The sequence below is a fragment of the Oratosquilla oratoria genome, chromosome 18 (genome assembly GCF_046742065.1).
Source record: "Oratosquilla oratoria isolate Oo_2021 chromosome 18, ASM4674206v1, whole genome shotgun sequence".
Taxonomy (NCBI): Eukaryota; Metazoa; Arthropoda; class Malacostraca; order Stomatopoda; family Squillidae; genus Oratosquilla; species Oratosquilla oratoria.
This window is the reverse complement of record NC_134794.1, coordinates 430,001-445,717: the sequence shown is the minus strand read 5'-3', so window position 1 is coordinate 445,717 and position 15,717 is coordinate 430,001. Positions and strand designations below refer to the sequence as shown.

Here is a 15,717-nt window from a genome sequence, read left to right as displayed (position 1 = left end):
AGGCTCCACTTTCCCTTTATAGAATTTACTCTTTAATGTTAATTCCATGTCGTATTATGCATTCCCTATTTCCTCAGTGTTTCTTAGGGTACTATGATGGCAAACAACTTGTGCTCGCGCGCGCACACAAACACTATCGCGAATAGCTTCTGCTGGCGGCAGTACGTCTGCGTTATATCATTTTCTGTTTCTCTCCGATCGTCTTCCGTCCTCCCGCCGCTGAGCTCACGCCGTCTCCATGGCAATATATTTTATGCACCGGCACTGCACCAGCTCCACGACACTCGCCGCAGCCGTTGCTGTTGTCCGTAACACGACTGCCCCGTTGCCTGCCTGCCTGTACGCCTGCCTATATGACATCCCATGTGTCTGCCGGCGTGCTTGTGTGCACGTATCTACACCGTACCCACTCCCTCCTACTTTCATCCTACCCCTCCCTCCCTACCTATCGCATATCTTATTGTGTCATGGCCAATTAATTCTTACATCATTCGGCGCCATTGCGATCGTGGTCTGGTGTCGTGTTATGTCCTTGAGTCAGGTGCATGAAGAACGTTAGGATACGGCAAGATAGGGCAAAGAGAAGGGGGAGGAGAGGGGGGAGGGGGAGACATCTGTGGGGCAGTAGCATGTGACCGACTGCCCTTCTTTCACGTTGGCATATTTACAGATCGTGCTAGTTAACACCAGACGACTTCATTCAGCTAAAAGAACTAGTTGAGCAATAAAGATTTCGAATAACCCATTTTTGCCCCGATTTTTCCTCCTTGACTAAACAATTCTCCAGTGATAACCAGCAATAGTCCACTTTACGTGTAGTTGTAACCACTTTTTATGTTTGAGCAGATGGCATGAAACGACGACATTTAGTGTTAAGGTTCACACTTTCCATTTCACCCATCAGACCGCCTGTGCAGGCATGGAAATATTTAAGAACTATACGTGTATAAAGTGGAACGAGGCTCTGTGAAATGCGTCAGCGTTCTGAAGAAGTTAACTGCCGAGTGACGGCAGGTAGTATCCAAATACAGCAGAGTCGTCAGTAACCCCGTTCGTCCTGCGTCGCTCGCTCTCTCTCGCGCGCGCACACACATCTCACGGCCACCGTTGCTGCTGCTGCTGCTCCCGCCGCCGCCGCCGCCACCGCCAGCCGCAGTGCGCATGCCCGTCCCTCGCCTATAACGAAATGGAGCGCGTTGTAAGATTCGCCAGTCGTAGCGCGCCCCAGCCAATTGCCTGCTGGCTTACATCGGCCGCAAGACGGGATTGGTAACGCGTGGACGCCCTTCTACAGTTGAGATTTGCTTGGCTTTGCAATAGGGGGTATAACCCACACGTGGTTTGAATTATCGACACTGATTGTGTGAGGACAGCCTTAACCTTTTCAACTTGTGTGTGTGTTTGTGTTTGTGCTTTCGTCTCCAAATTCCGGTCGACCGACCAGCAGTCCGGCACCCCCACCCGCTCTACCACCACCGCCGACCGGCTTCGTCACCCGCTACCTCGTTGACGTCGTCGTCGTCGTCCCCGCCGTCGCCTCCGTCGTCGTGGTCGGATGGTGAGTGCGCTGTTCTTGGGGGACAGCGTACTGGTGCTAGGATTGCCAGCTGGAAGAAGACTGTTGGTCGCTTAGGCAAGCCCCACGAGTCGGTTCCTGGTGCACGGCATGTCATCAGCGAAAAAGCACCACGAGCTGGTCGCGGCGGACAACCCCGCCAAGGGCGGCGGCGGCAGCAGCAGCAGCACCTCCTGCCGGTCCGAGGAGGAGGGGGAGATGCTGCTCGAGGCGAATGCAGGGGTTGAGGACGACGAAGAAGAAGGAGAGGAGGAGGACGAGGAGGAGGATGAAGAGGAGGACGAAGAAGAGGAAGATGATGAGGAAGTGGGGGACACGGCAGGAGGTGGCAGAGGAGGAGGAGGAGAGGGCGAACATGTGCAGAGGGAGGAAGAAGCAGGTAGTGCAGGTGTAGACAGCACGCCCCACACCGCACCTGGTGATAGTGACATGGTGACACCCGCCGAGAAGGACCAGGAGTCCCACCCCTCCCCAGCTGTTTCGGCCGACGTGGCTGACGAGGAGACATCGTCGGCGCCATCCACCGGGGAACCTGAAAGTGAAGAACTTCGCCCCACGACGAAGGTGGCGAAGACGGCGTCAGCAACAACAACGATTATATCCTCCAGCCTCGTCAAGAACTCCCTGTCGGCGGCTGGCAGGCCGGGTGGGGCTGCGTCGGACACGGGTCCTCTTCAGGAGGGCGGGACGACTCCCGTATCGAGCTCCAAGGTCATCCCCTCGACCAAGATCGTCACGTCCCTGGGTGGAGGCGCAGGCGTAAAGGTGGTCGGAAGCCAGGTCCGGGCCCAGTCCATGCCCCTCCTGGTCAGCATGGCTGGTGGAGGTTCGGGCATCTCTCTCCTGCCGGCGGGTCTCCCCCCGGGTCGTTACGTCATCGTCCCCGGTGGTGCGTCCTCCCTTGCAGCACTCTCTACCGCCTCGACCACCACTACCACGACCACAACAACCCTTGCAGTACGAACACCCTTGACCACTACTTCCTCCTCCTCCTCCATCCCCACCATCACGACCCCAACCACCCTAGCAGCGCCCTTGACCGCTGCCGCCATGGGCCACCCGACCCTCATCCCGAGGGTTTCGGTGACGTCTCCGTCAGCATCGAGTGTGAGCACGGTGGCGGCGGGCCGCAACGTACAGCAGCGGGAACGGGGCAGGAGGAAGTCGTACACGGCGGCGGAGAAGCTGGCTATGATCGCAGCCGTGGAGGGCGGGGAGAGGAAGAGCACCGTGGCCGACCGCTTCGGCGTGGCCCCTTCCACCCTGGCCTGCATCCTGGCGCAGAAACACAAGATTCGGAGAGATCAAGTAAGTCGTTTGTTCTTCCCATTTCCTCGTTCTTCCCGCCCCTCTCTCGTGCATATTAAGTGTGTGCGCGTGCGGTCAATTAACCCGGGCAGTATAGTGACGTACTTAAGTAATGTTGTCCTGGCTAAGGGCCAAGCGATTTTAAGCAGGGTAGAGGTCATGATCGATTTAAACCCTCTTCCAGACCATCACCCTCAACTGATGAATTGTTTGTCCTTAACTAAAACAAAATTTAATGTCTGTTGAAGGGGTGATATGGAACACGGGTCATGCCATATGCTAGTAAACATAACGCGTGACATCCCACCCCCTGAGGAACATCAATGACGCCCTGTCACTTTGTTTGTGCATCCTCCAGCAGAACTTAAAGATTCCTGTTTATTCCCACAGGACAGCCTCAGCCGCCGCCGCCTCCGCTCCCCCAAAATCTATCCCCGTGACGTTGTTAATACGAGCAACACTGTCTCCAACGGGAGCGGCAGCATCGCCGTCAGTAGCAGCGGGGGCGGTTCTTCGACCGTCTTCAGTCTAGTACCGTCGTCACACAGCGGCCTTGGGTCTTCGAGTTTCCTTCACGGTACCGCCAACCCGTTCTCACACTTCTTAGCTCCATTGTCACCTCCCTCGCCGCCCCTGCTGCAGTCACCTATAGAAGAAATTGTTACAGGTAAGTAGTACGTGTCTGTGTATATCCTGTTATGTGTAGTCAACCTTCTCCGACCCACTCACTCATAGCACGGCGACCTTGTGCCTGCGTCAAACGAATTTGCTGTCTCACCTAGTCGACTGCATATTTATATCCGTGCTCCGCCCTCCCTCTCCACCACATCCCTCCCTACCTCGGGTTGGGTGAGAGTGGTTGGGGGAGGGGGCAAGTGAACTAGTGTAGTGAGAGAAAATGATTATGTTCGTGGCCTTCGTAGTTCGTACAAGTATGTGTGTGCGTACATGTGCTCGTATATGTGTGCGCGTGCGTGTGTGTGCGTGTGTTTGTTGGCGCCAGAGATGTGCACGCGGGCGTTGGTAGAGCGCATGCGTTGGAGGATCGGCGCGGAAGCTGAAAGAAATAAGCAACATTAAACGCAAAGCTTCTGTGAAAGAATAAAATAATATAGAACATCCGTATTTTACAGTAATGCAACACCCCATGATACGCAGTGCATTAAGCTTTAATAAACATGATTATGCACTACACTTAAGGAAGCGTTGGTAGAACATTGAGTTTGTCCAAATTTAAAACATGACAAAATTGTGTCGGTAATGGCCGACAATCGTGTGGGATATTGACGAGCGCCGCCAGACACCAGCGCAATAGTTTTAAACGCAGAGGGAATTAGCATCACATCTCATTTTTCACCTCCATTTCCATCAATCGTGACAACGTCTCATCCTACCAAATCACTATCAGAACTTGGTCATTGTGCCCTCACGTGTCAGTTTATGAAGAGATCCTTGACACCCTCTCGCCATTCGGAAGTGGGATTGGGTGGGGTGGGGGGATTGGGTGCATGTGTAACGGTCATCTTTGTCATTGTGGTTCGTGGTAACCGGAATACGTTCCTCGGTATAACTCAGGGACAAACTGTCGTGCCATACCAATGGCTACGTCAAAAAGAGTTTGTTGACGTCATATTATGCACCTCAGGGGAGTGTAGTTACTCTAATCCTATCGACGGGTCGGGGCGATATATTTTGTTTTGGGAGCACCAGACAATTTCATTCAGTTAAATGATGCCCAATGGTACTTTCATTCTGGCTGTCGGTATGCCATTTCATTTGTGTTCCCGTGACATCTACAATAGGTAGCGATGCCTGTCTCAGTTGACCCTTTTTCTCTTTTATTCACACTTCCACCGGGGCATTGCTGTGTCGTGGAAGGAATTGTCTTTATTCCACGTGCCTGCATAGTTTGTGGAGTTTATTCTAGTTAAGGTATGGATATTTTATCTAAAGGGTGACTAAGCATAGGTACAACTAATTTCTTATTTTGTAATAATGTTATTTGTGTTTACGAGAACCATATTTAAAACAAACTTTTTACCTCAAAAGTATATGAGGGACTTTTTTATTAAAATATTTGTCGACTGCTAATTGGCATTCTAAAGCACAGCCTACAGCGCCATCTCTTAGTATTAGTTTCGATGACGTCATGAGCTGTCCCAAACCAAGGTTCCAGTAACGAAACGAACGATATTCAGCGATGTTAAGTTTTTCAACGTCTGTTGATAGTATCTACTCCCTAAACATGTCTGACCACAGCCAAGACATGTGGATAGACGGCATAGTATTTTTGCGGTGTGCTCCTACCCGAAATATTGCATCACGTTCACACTACGCCTCTTGGATGCCACTAGCTTTCTATATTTTTTCATCTCGACCCTAGTTTGCTAGTAAAAAAAAGGTTAATTATTGTGATTTGCAACTACTAAATAGAACTAATTATTATTGACATGATAAGTTAGATGCATTATTGTAGATTGTACACACGCTGGGAAGGCTTATGGGAAGGTTTTGTTTGAGAGGATTAGGAGATGAACAGGAGTAATTGGTGAGGAACAGTGTGGATTTAGGAAAGGTATATATAGGTTGCGTGGATCAGATTTTTGCTAAGGTAGATATGTGAGAAAACTTTACACCTAGACCATATTGTACAGACTCAGCTGCGCCCCTCCCACGTGCGGTGTACACGATAAGGCGTGTATAGCCGTACTCATCAATAATGCATCCCTTCACCAGCTTTGACTGGTGATAACAACAATAATAATGATAATCTAACAATAATAATGATGATGATGATATAATAATAATGATAATTAATGATGATGCATGTAGCCCATTAATTGCCAGGCTATAAGCATACACTTTGGAGGCATCAACCCTCTATGTGTAGAATACACACAAAACCATACCGCAAACAATACTAACACAACTACATGCACAGACAACTACATCAACTTTTTCTTCTACTGAAATTGTTTTAATTTCCAACTTTCTCTCCTACTACATCTTCTCATTTCAGTTTACCTACCACTAGAATTATTTCCAATTTCTCTATCTTTCCCTAAGACTAAGCCTCCCACTCATTTTCCAACTTTGTTGGATAAGGATAAGAAAAGTAGATATTCCACGTAACCTCACGGTTACACGTCAATCCCAGTCCCCAACCCCAAGTCTCCTACCCCCCCACACCTCCACAGCCACGACGCCACGAAATAAATATCCCTAATCGCCCGGTGGCAAAAGCCATCTTTTATACACAACTACTATCTCTTCATTTTTTTACAGACCTTCTTCCCCTCCCACAAAAACCGATCCCGTGCAAGCGGATGGTCTTATCTAACAAGTCGCAAAGGCAAGGATGTTTTTGGGGCCTTTATGGATTAGAAAAAGGCTTATAACAGGGTAGATTGGAAGGCACTGTGTTTTTTTTTCCCAGATATAAGGGATAGAAAGATGTTAAGGGCAGTCAAGTGTTTTTTTTTTTTTTTTTTTTTTTTATACGACAGAAGAGCCTGTGTTAGAATGTGAAATGAAAAGAGCGAGTCGTTTGAAGTAAAGATGGACTGGCAGGGATGTGTCGTGTCGCCATGGCTATTAAATGTGTACATGGGGTGGTGCGGGAGGCGGGAGGAAAAGCGAGGGCAGCGGGCAGGGGACTGGAGATTGTTAAAGAAAATGGAGAGAAGTGGGAGGTGAGCCAGTTATTGTTTGCTGACGACACTGCTTGTGACAGGGTCAGAGGAGGTATTAAGGGAGTTAGTGACGGAGTTCGGGAAGGTGTGCAATAAAAGAAAAAGGTAAATGTGGGTGCAAGGTGATGAGATGAACAAGGTTAGAGGATGGCAGTGAATGGGACCTTTCGCAGTCAGGCTCGTAGATTCCTATTAGCCCTAGAATTTTCAATTGTCCCGGATTTCACGAAGCAAAGGGGTGACTTAGCTAATTTGGAAACCGATATTTAAAAAAGATACGACATAAATTGCTGCATAAATGTATTTAAAATTAAAAACATTACTCTTAATGTTATAATTTTTACTTACTGGTGTGTGATAAGGCTTTGTTAATTTGATTATAAGGTAAAACTAAAAATAGGTAATTATTTTTACTGACGTAAGTATGAGCAGTAAAAATAAGTGGATGTTGATTTCGGTTTGTACATTTTATCTGAGAGTGTTGAAAAATAATGGATATCACTGTCACGTCCTGTATATGAAGATAATCAGTGAGGTAAAAGATAACAACAGTGGTGGCGGACGTATGAAGTGAGCGACGTTTGTGTAAAGAATAGCCTCTTAGATCTACTGGGAGCTATTTTCAAACAAGACTAATTTTACGTGTGCCGTGGCAGACTGCACGTCAGATTCAAGAAAAAGTAAGAGATAGACAAATGTTAATCGTACTGGAAAAATTAAGTCTTCGATGCAAATTTATATTTTCTATACATTACATGGATTTGCCTATTGATTGGTGCATTCAAATGAAAGTATATATCAGTATACGTCAATTGAAGTCGGTAGAAAATGACAAATTGCTTGGCTTGATACAATTATAGGCTGTTTTACGAATGTCATCTGTAATTATAAATAGAGGCTCAAACAATGCTATATGCCGTTTGCAATCATGAAATTAATTGACTTGAATTTCAGACACAATAATGTACAACGATACACCTCTGTAAGCTTGTAAGACTTGCCCAAAAAAGTATTTATTTTCCGGCAAGAATTACAAAATCTGGCGGTGTCTGGTATCAAATCGCTCACTGCGAAAGGTCCCATTGGAAGCAAGTCTAAAAGAGGAAAGGCTGGAGGGTGTGGATAGCTATAGATTTTTGGGGTAGCTTGTGGCAGGAATAGAGGTGGAGGTAAATTGTAGATTGAGGAAAGCAAATGCCTAAGGGGATTAGAAAGTGTTATGAAATATAGACAACTGGGAATGCATGCAGAGAGGAGATTGTGTGAAGAGGTGATTGTGCCGACGGTATTGTATGGGGCAGAGACTTGGAATTTAAGAGAGGCAGAGAGGAAAAGTTTAAATATGTGTAAGATAAAATGTCTGAGAAGTATGGAAGGGGTTACAAGGTTAGATAGAGTGAAAACCGAGGAGGAAAGCGGGAGTGGAAAAGATGACGACATATAGGGCTGGTGAAAGATTATTGGGATGGTTTGGACACATGGAAAGAATGAGTGATGAAAGATTAGTAAAAGAAATGTGTAAGGCAGAGGTGGAGGGAGTGAACTTCAGGGGACAAACGAAGATGAGATGGATGGATAGGGTAAAGGGGGTGTTGAGCAAAAGTGGAATGTCTGTTGAGCAAGGAAGGGAGAAGGCAGAAGATAGGGATGAGTGGAAAATAACTGTGTATGGATGATACCGTTATACTAGCAAGGGGGGGGATGGGGGATAGGGAGTGCTTATGTGTGAACGATATTTTGACGCAGAACCCGAAGGGATCCCCGTCTTCTCCTTTTCTGCATAAGGGAACGGAGGGGAAGGGATCGCCGATTAAGTGAAGTGTTTTGCTGTGTCTTGCTACATTGTGTTTGACCAAGGGTAGTTGGGTGATGCAGGGATGACCCGTCATCCACGAGGAGATAAAAATATAAGAATGAAGGAGACTGCAAGAGACCATAAAGCCTACACTAGGCAGAGATGAGATGGGAGGGGTGGAGGGGAGTGAAATTGTGGGAATAGGTACCTGCCTCCCTTATAAGGAAAAAAGATTGATATGTAGATAGAATATGCCTAATTAAAGAGAATTGCTGTTTCATATGTTTAGTCAGTATTGTTTCTCTAAATTCAGAAAAAAAATCCAGTATAGATAATTAGAACGTTAAACTATCCACCTGTAGGAGAGCATGTTTTTATGTAAATTTAATAATATATGTATCAGTGATGTCGATAAGGTCGATGCCTTCGGCGATGCGTCGGCCTCGTTATTTCTCCTGATTTTATATTCTAAGCTTATTTATCTTATATTTTCATCAAAATTTCACACACACACACACACACACACACACACACACACACACACACACACACACACACACACACATATATATATATATATATATATATATATATATATATATATATATATATTATCCATCGTTTTACATAAGTTTTAAAAAAGACCATTAACATTGTTGTAAGAGAATTTAGCTTTCCGTGTATATTTTGTACGTGAAAAATATTATTGTTGCTTGGGGGTTATCGTAAGCATTCTTCTGCCTTTCTGAGTTATATTTGTTAGTGTATTATTCTCCGCCTTGTTTGTCCTTTTCTTCCTAATCGTGTGTTTTCCTAAGTAGTTCTTCCATATTTTCGTAATTCCTAATTTTGATATGAAATAACTTGCGGCACTTGACGCGATCACCATTCATTAAACACAACACGTGACATCACTGCTGAGTAGATGGCGCCACGGGTAGGTTTTACGAGAATGGCCGAAGCAGACGACGTTTTGGGGATAGGGTCAGTAGTTTCAATTTGAAAAATTGTAATTTATTTAGCTATTATTGAGTTTTGGATAAAAATATATTCCGATAAAATTCGACGCTAATTTTCAATGTGGTTGCACTTTAACTTGAGGGAATCGAGAGGATATACAACCCAAAGCTGTCATGACCAATTCAGTTATGCTCATGCTTCACTTTAGAATATTTATTTAACCGAATACCAAACCATAGGGAAGGGAGGATTGCAGACACGGTCAGGTTTAGTCTACCTTGAGGAAGCCATCTGTCCGCGTGTTCTACTGTAAAAAATATATTTGTTGGCGCCAGGGAATATTATTCAGACGGGGAGAACTCCACGCATGAACAGGTTAACACAGGTTGATCCTGGTTACATACCACGTTAAGTAGTAGCACACTTGTTTTTTATCCCTTGTAACAACGATACTACATGTACTCTAATTCAAGTTCCTTTGGGAAGTAACTTCTTCCCACAGCGTCTTCGACACGGCGACTTACTCGATGGGGTTGTCCTGGCTGAGGAAGGGCGGTTTATGTAGGTGAGACGTCAGACCTCTATCTGAAGTGGATCTTGGTCGAGTCCAAGACCAGGACCCTACGGGTTTCCCCACCACTTGCACTTCCCAAGTGAGGGTCTCTGAGATTGATCACCACTGTACCATACACAGTGTTCTAATCTACTGTCAAATCAAAGTAATGAATAAATTCATTGAGCTCAGTTTCGATGGTATCAGTACTAAGACTATGCAGTCTGCACGCACGTATTTCATAACAATGTAACATTGTGTCGGTGTTTTATCCTTGATTTTTAGGGACACATGAGAAACAATCAGAGTGCCTGAAGGTTACTGAGAAACTAGAAAAGTTAGTGGCCCGTGATCGAATACACGTCTCTGGCATGATTAGTTCTCGTCCTGTGATCAGTCTGCTAACCAGGTCCTACTACGCTCGTGGCCACGTCCAAATCTAGGTGTGCCACTTACCTCCCTGTGGTCTACTGACTCCCATTTCTTCGTTTTCTCACCCTCCTTTTCCTCTTTGCTTTTCTTCCTTTTCTGGCTTCTCTTCTCTTTCGCTCACTCCTCTTCCACTTCCTCCTCCGGATTCTTAGCTACCATCTTGTACATATGACCAACTCCTTGATAAGATATTCCACTTAGCAGGTATCGGGGTTACCTTGAAAAGTGCCATCCCCTTTCTGTTCTTGAAGAATGAAGCTGTCCTTGAACTTTTTTTTTCATCGTCATCCTGGACTCTTCCTTTCCAACCCCGTCTCATTAAGAGCACATTTTTACATCTCGAACGCGGTGACATGCTTATAGTCTGCTCCGTCGGAAGAAAGGCGACTTCATAGCTCTTTTGGAGTCATTGTTATATTTTTTGTAATCAGTCCTCTCTGTGGGGTTTGAATTTGTATCTCATCAGAATTCCATATGACCTAGACTATATCATTGTGTACAGGATTTCTTTTTTATATAAATAATTTTGTGAAAATGGCTCCTATCAATTCGTGCTCCGTATTACAGACATGGGTTAGGTTAGGCTCGTGGACTTGTTAGTCCGTGTTGTTTTTGAATGGTATGAAGGATATATGTAGTGTTTGGCTGTAACTTGAATTTCGTTTGTTAGCTACCTATACTCGTAGTCTAGCTTCTTTAGTGAAAATTAATTTCACTAATGGAATGTCGGTTTCATGTTGAAAACGCGCACTCGCCCTTCAAAATGTCCATGTTCAGCCTCTTTTCATTCGGTTACATAGTATTTTCAGTCCTCACGATACTAGTGTAATTATATCCGTCTTTTTTCAAACAAGGGAGGTAATGCTATGGGAAGAATAACACAAAATACACGTGGAAGAATTTTTCTTGTATTGTGAAATTTCCCAGTAATTGGTGGTACCTGCAGCACGCTCAAACAGATCTGGTTTCAGTATCAGGCTTCCGTGAAAACATCATGTAAATCGACAAAATTAAGATATTCTGAAACCGTTCTTCGACGCTAACGTTGCACTGAATTTTTGCAAAATGCGGCACAATTAACAAGTCAAGTTCCAGTATCGGGGCTTTTATAATCACTAAATTTAACTTCGAAAGAAATACGATATTTCGAGAAGGTTATTCGAAGCCAAACACAGTCTCATTATGAGAAATATACTTGAATGAAATGAAAAGTTAACTTTTCTTTTAAGTGATTCATTAACGGCTCTGACTTGTGTTTATTTTTCCCGTTAGGGTCAACATTTTCTTTGGTCTTTCTCATATCTTTTAAGCATTAGCTTATTGCGCAGACCGTTACAAGACGACCAGAGTTGTGCTCCACCTGGCAGTGCAGAGCAACGTCATTCAACAAGAATTTTTATATTTAGAACACGTTTGTTTATTCATTTTTAACTCTCGTGTCATGCCACAATACATGCAAAACTTAGTTCGTTCAATAGGGAAGAAATCTTCACTTGTTTGTATTTGGTTGTCAGGTTCTCAGAAACATTCGAATATTGCATTTTTGAATCCGGTATCCATTTCATTCGGTTCTCTTTCGCCTGTTTCCCCCCTTTTGTTTGGAGTAGTGTTGCAACTGTGCTCACACCAATGGCCCCATTGATGCATAAAAAACGTCATGCATAAATTATTGAGAGTACATTGCCTAGATCGAATATAAAACAATTGTGTCAAATAGCGTTATGAATGGAAACATATGATAGAAAGCTCTGTGAATAATGCTGTGACCTTCCACAGACACACATATCCAACTCTTTGCCCAGCAGAGCGAGTGCCAGCTTGTTGTGATAACTTTTCATTTTTGGGCTTGAATTGTGTGTATGTGCGCGTGTGTGTTTTTGTGTTTGCATATACGTATTTGTAGGCTTCCCATTGCTCAAGTCTGCGTCTCCATTTGGAAAACCATACTTCCTGACCTTCTTCTTCTTCTTCTTCTTCTTCTTCTTCTTCTTCTTCTTCTTCTTCTTCTTCTTCTTCTTCTTCTTCTTCTTCTTCTTCTTCTTCTTCTTCTTCTTCTTCTTCTTCTTCTTCTTCTTCTTCTTCTTCTTCTTCTTCTTCTTCTTCTTCTTCTTCTTCTTCTTCTTCTTCTTCTTCTCCTTCTTCTTCTTCTTTTTCTTGTACCAGTGTCTTTTCGGTCCACATCCTCAAAACCTGTTTCCAGTTTAGATGTTATGTCTTCTATCTTTCGTCGTTTAGACCAGGGATCATCTTGGTTGCCCCTTTTGTATTCTCATATTTTATCTTGTATCTTTCTTTAATTAAGTATAGGGTGACCCCCCCCCCCCATCACCGCTGTGCATTCCAGTCCGATCCGCATCAAGCTCTCATCGATTTTCTTCATCATGTCCTCCCCCGTGTCGTCGAGAAATGCCGCTCTCGTATTTTTCAACACAACATTTTCTCCTGTTATTTTCATTATGTGTTCTTCATGGGGTAGGTCGCCTTTGATTGTGATTTCTAGGTTCTTTTCCTCCTTGGTTTTTTGCTATTGCTTCATTTTCCATTTTGTAATCAATTGTCGGTCTTTTCTTACTTTGGTCAGTTTCCAGTATTTTGCGTTTGTGTTAAGATTAATTTTCCTGACTCCACTCTATTAAGGTCACTTTGCAGCATTATAGAATCCTCCTTGTTTCTCGCCCTCTATATGATCTTTGCATCGTGTGTGTGTGTGTGTGCATGTGTGCAATGCGTTATCATCACAATACCCATGTGTAACTTGATGATATTTTACATTTGTGTCCACACACAGGTGAAAGTGGAAAAAGGTGAGGCAGCGTTACAAAGTGTCTAAATAGTGTGTAAAAGTGGTAGTTGCCGACAGGTCTATCGAAATAAACACCTTTATTAGTACTTGACAAAGCTGTAAAAAAGCGAAACGTCGTACTAATAAAGGTGTTTATTTCGATGTCTAAATAGTGGTCATGGTTTTGGGACATGAAGAAGGCTGTCAATTTGATTCGTGCTTCAAGTTCAATTTGTTTTTGAAAGAACTGTTTTGGTGTTTTCATACGACAATGCTAATGGATAATGAGGCCGGGATTTTCTCTCTCCAATGACCTCTTGTTGAGACCTACAGTATGTAACTTAGAAACTTTCCCACGGCAGTCGTCTGCATAGCAGACGTTTACGATGTGGGAATGTGGAGGTCAGCAAGATGCTACTGGAAGGCATGTTATCGTTTTCACATCGCAAGAGATTGGTTATTTTCATCCAGGAATTAAGTAACTTTTGGTGTTTAACTAAAGCCTCCACGTGTAACGCGTTACTACTAATAACATTTGCTGCTTTGACGTGTTTCTTTTCGTAAAGGAATCGATACTACTACTAACGTTCACATCCTTGCGCACGCGTTTAAGAGCTCCTCTAATCACCGCTAATACCCCACCCTTTCAGTCAACATACTTTGTAATCATTGGCGGAAAACTTAACATTAACGGTTTTGTGGCTGCCTTGACACATTTCGTAAACGCAGCATTCGTTACTTTGTTAAGGTAACGGGCACCGGATGAGGTCAAATATCTTGCCGACGGAAAGGGGTCTTGGCCTCAACGTGTTCGCCATATTATGTCCGGGACAAGTGTTCGAAATGTCCATCTAGATGACTCGGTAATAATCATTTTCGAAAATACATGGTAGAACGAGGACGTAATATCTACTCTTCATAATCGTCATGTAGTCCGTATCCCGTGCGGGACCTTTCAGACTTGGGTTCTTCCCTCAAACTTCGTCTGCCGGAATGATAAACTGTGTCACCTTGTGGGAATACACTGACAGGCTCCTCTTCAGGCTAATTCATTAATAGCTTCCCCAAAAGAAGATATATATTAACATGTTCATCCCCAAAGACGAGCTAGATTTACTTATAAAGCAGTTCATTTGTATTCATCAACAAAGTTCCTCTTAGGCTTCGGTGAAGGCTTATACTCGCTCCCGTGTTTCCTTTATAATAGTTAGTGGCAGAGTCTATCATCGATATAAATCGTCGACCTCTGGTGGGTTGGGGGATTTAGTCTTCGTCGATTTAGGCCCCTCTTTTTATTCCTCCGTCCCTCAGCTGAATAAAACCAACTGGAATTACCAGGAATAATAAAAAAATAAGTGGAAGGGATTTTATGGCGAATGTGTGGACCGGAGCTTTATGCCTTGCCGTTGTAGAAAACGCGAACCTGGTTTACGATTCGACGGTTCCAGTATTTTTGTCTTTGTTTTTATTATTTGTTTGTTTGTATGTTTTTTTTCCCCAACCAATACCTACTTCCTATTAGTCACCGAAATTATCCCCCGAGAGTATGTATCCACAACAACAACAAAAACATCAACATAAACAACAACAACAACAGCAACAACAACAACAACTGGCAACTTTTCTTGGGCCCTCTCACAGATCTGCCAGAGAAGAGAGTTTGACTCTTGTGGATGTTGCATTAGAATGGAGGCACGTTCCTGTGTCACCGGTTAGCACGAATAGGATAGTAGTAGTAGTCGGCGGTGGGGGGTCGGCTTTTCTTGTGTAGAAAAGTAGTGGGGAAATAGTTGGGGTAGTTTTGAAAATGGGTAGCCGTGAGAGGATTCTATCCGACGTCCATCGCGCAGGACCTTACCTCCACTGCTAGTTCTTTCCGAGTGTGATTGTGTGTGTGTGTGTGTGTGTGTTTGTGTTCATCAGTTTATCTTTTACATGTGTAGTGAGGTGGTTAGGCACGGGGAAGGGACTTCCTTCCGTCCTCTCCCTCATCGCACTGACCCCACTCACTCCTGAATAAACAATGAAAGAACAAATGTGTGAATGAATAAATGGCATGGCGGTGCATGGGAGCAGGCACACCGCGGTGTGTTTTTCCGTGCAGCTGGACAAGATCGGCAACGCGCGTTGTGAGGGGGATTCTCATTTCGGCAGCGGAAATTACTTGTGGTCCGTGCTCACGCCTTCAACAGGGTGATGCGCTTCTGGAAGTAGGGGTCAGGACTCGAACCAAGTACCGTGGAGGCACCTTACCCCCCCCCCCCCCAAAGGTTCCCTGGCCCACTGCGCCACGGAGCCTCTCAGGTGCATAAACATCGTCTGACCTTACCCTCAGTGAAATCGATAAAAGTTCCTCACCGTCTTGAAGGGACCAAGGGTAAACCTACACACGTCTCTCCCTCCCTCCAGTCCCTCTCCCGTAATCTCATGAATATTATTCTGTCCTCTTCTCATCTCTTTCGAACTTCTCGCAAGGAGGTTTTGCTCTGCCTTGTTGCTCTTCGTTAGATATCAGCCGAACGACCAGCCAGCCAGCCAGCTGCTTTTTAGTGCAGAAGCATTGCGTTGCCGCAGATACTCAACCCCCCCCCCCACCCCTTGGGGAACGAGCCACAGACC

General features: G+C 44.7%; 1 protein-coding gene across 1 annotated transcript in view; it reads left to right on the top strand.

The window, feature by feature from the left end:
• Positions 1 to 1,038: 1,038 nt before the first annotated feature.
• LOC143034962 (uncharacterized) overlaps positions 1,039 to 15,717 on the top strand; it is a 123,280-nt gene continuing 108,601 nt past the window's right edge. Inside the window, exons 1-2 of the mRNA XM_076201306.1 lie at positions 1,039 to 2,884; positions 3,275 to 3,551. Coding sequence (XP_076057421.1) covers positions 1,667 to 2,884; positions 3,275 to 3,551 — 1,495 coding nt within the window. The 5' untranslated portion in view covers positions 1,039 to 1,666. The remainder of the gene's footprint in view (positions 2,885 to 3,274; positions 3,552 to 15,717) is intronic.